The 6,044-nt window shown below is 36.8% G+C and overlaps 1 protein-coding gene across 1 annotated transcript in view; it reads left to right on the top strand.

Annotated features, from left to right (window-relative positions):
• Positions 1 to 392: 392 nt before the first annotated feature.
• LOC122537217 (LIM homeobox transcription factor 1-beta-like) overlaps positions 393 to 6,044 on the top strand; it is a 10,482-nt gene continuing 4,830 nt past the window's right edge. The window contains exons 1-2 of the mRNA XM_043670240.1: positions 393 to 1,392; positions 3,894 to 4,313. Of these exons, the coding sequence (XP_043526175.1) occupies positions 1,269 to 1,392; positions 3,894 to 4,313 (544 nt within the window). The 5' untranslated portion in view covers positions 393 to 1,268. The remainder of the gene's footprint in view (positions 1,393 to 3,893; positions 4,314 to 6,044) is intronic.

Raw genomic sequence — 6,044 nt, 5'->3', positions numbered from 1 at the left:
ACACACACCCTCTGCTCTCTTCTTCTTCCGCGAGATGCCCAAACGAGATACCCACAGATCGAACTCGGTCTTGCTCGTCAACACGCTCGGAAAGCCACGTTCACCATCCCCGTTGACGGTTCGTCGGTATCGAATTCAAGGTAACACAAGGTTCAACCCCCAATGGTCGCGCGAGCAGCGTACGTCACTGCCTCGCGATATTGATCTCGCAGCCCGCGCAACCAGTTGAGCACCGTGGCCAGGATTCACCCTCGCCGTCTCTCCACGGTTCAGAGGCGGAACCCGCGGGAGCCAATGGCCTCTCTTCTCCAGTCACCCTTAATCATCCTGGAACGTCACGCCTCCTCGGAGGCTCTCACCCTCTCTCAGTCGATCGTCTGCCGACACCGAACCGGTGGGGGGATGAATTTTCACTGTCGGTGCGGGTGGCTGGCGTCAAAAAAGCCTGAGAGTCCGGCTCGCCGACACGTCCGAGCTGTCACGTCGCTGAGCATCGAAACAGAGTCCCTCGTTTCGAAACGAGAGCCAGACACGAGTTGGTGGGAAGAAAGAGAAAGCAGCCGGTCGACGCTGGCTGGTGACTGAGACGCTCGAGGAAGTAGTGAAGGGAACAAAGAGGAAGAAGAAGCGAAAGATGGTATCAAAGACGGTGGAGCCGAGGTATCATCGAGGTTGGAAGCTCGTCAGGATGCCTGGTGGTGATCACCGGATCTTTTCTTGAGACCTATCGCCGCGTCGAAGGACGGGTGAGGGTTGAAGACGATCGGACTGTTGGCGTAGTCTGTGAATTTTTCGATTATTTTCGGTTCGACTCGGTGAGACTAGGTTCTGGAGGGGAGAGTTTCGTTTTCTCGAGACCTGCCCGCCACGACGAAGGACAGGACGGGACAGAGTTTGAAAGAGCTCGGTGGTGAATTTCTCGTCTGTGAATTTCGACGAGGCTCGGATACAGACTTCGAGAGGACCCTCGGAATGTGTTCACGAATTTTGGATTTTAATTTGCGAACGTAGCACGCTTTGTGTCGTTTTAGAGGAAAAATTGAACAGTCGGGCTTGCGGTCTGCGTTTTCTGACTCGTGCAAAATTCGTAAGAATATACAGACTCTCTCTTCATAGAAAAGTTTCAAGCTTCTTCTCCAGTTTTCGCAGTGACAGTCGACTATTATCGAGAGTGATATACCTTTTTTTTTTTCTTTTTGTGGGAAGAGCAAGAAACAGAAGGATTGTTTGGAAAGTGCGGGTTGTGAATTAACAAGCCTCGAGGAACCATGTTGGAATTCTATCCTCCGCTACCTGGTAGCTTGAATCGGCAGGGTGAGTCGGGCCCTCCGACAATGGGCTCCGCCGCGCCGCCGATTCCCTTTCGGCCTACCAACGACAATAACAATGCAGGTAAAACAAATTAATTTCTGTCATAAATGATACTGAGTCACCCTGAGAGCCACATTTCCGTGATCTCATATAAATCAGTCGATTCGAAAGAAAATTCATAGTATATGTGTGTGTGTGTGTGTGTGTGTGTGTGTTTGTGTGTAATTGCTTAAAATCCGAAAATCATTCTTTCTCTGTTTGAAATATTTAAATCATACCATGCGTGCTTCTACGATTACATGAATTATAATTATCGGCTGATTTATATCAGCTGTTTTACATCATGATTTTTTTAGCAGATTCAGTTAAATACCATCTTTAATAATGATTAAATAATAATTTTTATAATTTTATAAAAATTATTCCAAGTATTATAAAATACCGTAATATTAAAGATACTAATATTAAAAATAATACTATAATACTAAAAATTTAATAACACTAATAACACAGAGTAACTGAGACAATTGCAAGCATCTTTCGTCACTGATTTTATAAGTGATAAGTCTTCAAAGTCTTCCAACGCGAGAACAGCCTCGACAGCGTTGAATTGGTCGGATTAAAAAAATTGTTTATCACGACGAAATGCTATTTACCTGAATGTTTTTGCGCGCGTTGCAAGTGAAATAGTTGGAGTCGTAGCTCGGGTAAACAGAAAGTTATTGTATCGCGTTCTGTCCCGTTTTGTAGCTTTATCACTATCGGCAATCGATAAGCGACGGGACAAATTTCATGGGAGTTGCAATATTGCTCTGCTATCACATTTCTCAGTTGGACAGCCATATCATTCGGCATAACTTTTCCGCCTGTATTTATTCCCTCCACAGCCGGAAAAATTTCACATTTGTTTAACCTCGATTCGTATGATTTTGCGTATTTGTTCAATCCTTCGTCAAGGGTAGATACTAGTTTGAAACAAATCTGTTTAATAACGTCTAATTTTATTGTCATCTTCTGTTTCTTCTTCGTTTTTGTTAATTTATTATTAATACAAATAGATATAAATAAATTTGTTATTAAGTATAAATATTATTTATATCTGTATTATTAATATAAATGAATTTATAGTTATTAAGATATATAGTTGACTCTGAATAATTAAAATTTTCGTCTCCGTCACTTAGCGAAGAGTACCAGTTTGATATGAAATTTATTTTAAAAGGTTTAAATGAAAATCTGTTTAATTTTGTGCGATATTATGTTGAATTTTATGATATTGTAATGACACTAATGTTTTGTGAGATGTACGAAAGAACTAAAATTTTCTTTCCGTTTTATTAATTAGAATTATTCGTTTATTAGTTGGAATTGTATTCAGTTACGACGAAAAAGATTTATGATCGAATGGTTTTCATATTTCGATAGAAGTTCATAGTTTATCTAGGTGAATGATTTGTTAAAACTAGTAGAATGGTCTAGAAAAATACGATATCACGTTGATAAGTAAATAAAGTAAACTCTGAAACATATGGGCAAAACTCGATTCTTTAGCATGATAGGCAGAGGGTTAATAAATAAGTACGATCAATTTTCTACGTTTCAAATGTTAAATCCAATGATAAATAATTCTGAACAGATTCAATTTAAAATGATGGTTAAATTTAGTTAGTTTAACTACAGTTGATAGAATGATATAATAAATCACAGTGAAGAGTAAATTCCAACGTTTCTGAAAATATAAAAAAAATTTCTTTTGTCGCTAGATCCACCATGATTTTGAAGATTGAAGTCTCTTCTTTAACAACGAATCCTTAAACTTGCTGCATTTCAAAAGGTAAACGAAGAATATTCAAAAAATCCTCACAATTCGTCGTCTGATACTATTATTTAAAGTTCATAATAGAATGGTGGAAAAAAAGAAACAGAATTGTGTGACATAGAAAAGAAAGCTTTAATCTTCAAGACTGTGGTGAATCCAGTTGTGATAAAAATGTTTTCAAAAATCGTTCGAATCGTTCAGACTTAATTATTAAACTTCTACATTTAAAATTGATCTTAATTCAACATCGAGGTCGCAATCATTTTCTTCTACATGATGTATAAAAAAATATAACGCTGTTATCTCTAAGGTAATTTAATCTAAATAATTATAAATTAACAATCAAAATATTTTTTTAAATTAAAGTAAATATTTTTTATTAATTAAACTTTATCAAATTTAATAATTCTCCCAATATTAAATATTAAATTAAATTTTATATTAATTATAAAAGTAAATTAATATAAAATTCTGTATAGGGTCTTATCGTCCCATAGTCACAGTTATGTTCTTTATTCTATACGAGCATTGATTATTTGTCGGTAGAACGCACCTATCATTCTACTGACTTTCATGTATTTATGGGAAATTACAAAATACCAAAATGGCAGAGAATACGTACATTGATATACTATGAAAAGAAGGATACTTGTTGTTACAATACTCAGTATGGTGAGAATTTCTACTCACCTGTTCGTGCCCGTAAAAATCTTTATTCAAAGGAATTGATCGAACGATGGAAAACAACGATCGCTGATTTCAGAGCCGTCGGTCTCGGTGAAGACAGAGTCCGGACTGTTGGAGACGATCTGCGCGGGTTGCGGCCGCACGATAGTCGACAAGTACGTGATGCAGGTGGCTGGAAGAAACTACCACGAGGAGTGTCTTTCGTGTGCCGCGTGTGCCACACTCCTAACACATTCCTGTTTTATCCGCGAGCTGAAGCTCTACTGTCGAACGGACTACGAGCGGATCTTCGGCGTGAAGTGCGCGCGATGCATGGAGAAGATCAGCTGCTCGGATTTCGTTCTAAGGGCGCCGGGTTTGGTGTTTCACGTGGAGTGTTTCGCGTGTTGCATGTGCGGCCAGCCATTGCCGCCTGGCGCCCAGTATTTCCTCCGCCAGGGGCAACCGATCTGCCGAAGGGACTACGAGCACGAGTTGTACCTGAACAGTCCTCAAGGTTGGTGCCAAATTTGCTACCGTCCTCCTCCACCAATTCAGTTTTATATTTTTATTTCGTCGAGTTTCTTCCTGATGTTATTTCAATTATCCGTATCTTTCGCTTTGCTCTTAATTTTTCAATCGGTTGACGAGTTATTAATACGTGCTCTTTAGTTTGGTGGCCATTTTTTGTTCTTCGACGTTCGACCAACTCGCGCTGGCGACTGATTGCGGACCATAACGAGCGACCAAAAAAAGAAAAAAAATCCGCATACGATAATTATCGCCGCTTTCTTTTTGAAACTCGCACGGTGTGACATCACTGGATAGAAATTATTGAGAAGTAATAAATTTATTACTTGTTTCGCCTGGGTTATAATAAATATATATTAAAATTATAATAAATATACTTGAATATAATATTTATTTTTAGTATATATATTTTAGTATTATATAAATAAATATACTTGAATATAATATTTATTTTTAGTATATATATTTTAGTATTATATAATAAATATACTTAAATATACTGAAAACTGAGGAAATATTGCAATTTTGGGACAAAAAATTCCTACGCAAGAGGTTAAATTAACAGGGGGATATCACTGGATAGAAATTATCGAGAAGTAACAAATTTATTATTTGTTTTGCCTGGGTTGTACTTAAATGTACTTAAAACTGTGAGAAAATATTGCAATTTTGGGACAAAAAATTCCAGCGCAAGAGATTAAATTAACAGGGGGATATCACTCGATAGAAATTATCGAGAAGTAACAAATTTATTATTTGTTTTGCCTGGGTTGTACTTAAATGTACTTAAAACTGTGAAAAAATATTGCAATTTTGGGACAAAAAATTCCAGCGCAAGAGGTTAAATTAGATTAGTCTCCCTTAGTTTCATTGTTACATCTCCTTCTTCCGCGTTCAACTTTTTTGTTACTCTTTCCTCCAATTTATTTCTCTCTGATATTCGTGTGATTTTCTATTAATTTCTGTTAATTTATTAATGTTAAATTTAATTTATTTCTCTCCGACATTAATACAGCTGTCTATTTAATATCTTTATTTCGTGACACATTTTTCAAATTTTTATGTTAGAATTAGAACAAATGGATTTTCTCATGTTTCTTCATTGTTTGCGGTGTAGATATTGTTTCTTATTTGTTTCACATCTCTCTTTGCGTTAGGATCGTTTTCAGCTTCTTTCTATCTATCTTTATTGCACATCGAATCCAGTAACGTCCTTTATTTCTTCAATAGCTTTCTAAATTTTCCATTTCTTTCTCTATGGATTCTAAAAACATTCTAAAATCAATACAGATCTTCTTAACCTTCTCTTTCTGTTGATATTTCGTTAAAAAAAAATTAATTAAGCTTCAAGGTGGCCTAATTCTGTAATAAAAGTTTCAGCAGCCTAAGAAATAAAGCAACAGCGTGGCATGATCGTCGATAAAACACGTTAGCTCTCTCTTTACATCTTTACGCAATTACACGTTTCACAATTTCAAAGATTTCATGCTTCCAGCAGCCTGTTATTGACAGTCCACTTGACGTTTATAGATTTCCAGTTCGTCCAATCTTCAGGAATCGCAAGCTTTTGATTGGAATTTCCAATTTACCTCGATTTAAACATTTTTCACTGCATGCTCTCCCTACATTTCTCCACAACTGAAAATTGTCTGCTGTTATGATTCCTTTTTTTTTTTTTTTTTTTAAAATTACCAAAAAAAACGGAACTCCAAAGTTT

The sequence above is a fragment of the Frieseomelitta varia genome, unplaced genomic scaffold (assembly GCF_011392965.1).
Source record: "Frieseomelitta varia isolate USP_RPSP 00005682 unplaced genomic scaffold, Fvar_1.2 scaffold_894, whole genome shotgun sequence".
NCBI classification, from domain to species: domain Eukaryota; kingdom Metazoa; phylum Arthropoda; class Insecta; order Hymenoptera; family Apidae; genus Frieseomelitta; species Frieseomelitta varia.
This window is presented reverse-complemented; position numbering and strand designations above follow the sequence as displayed.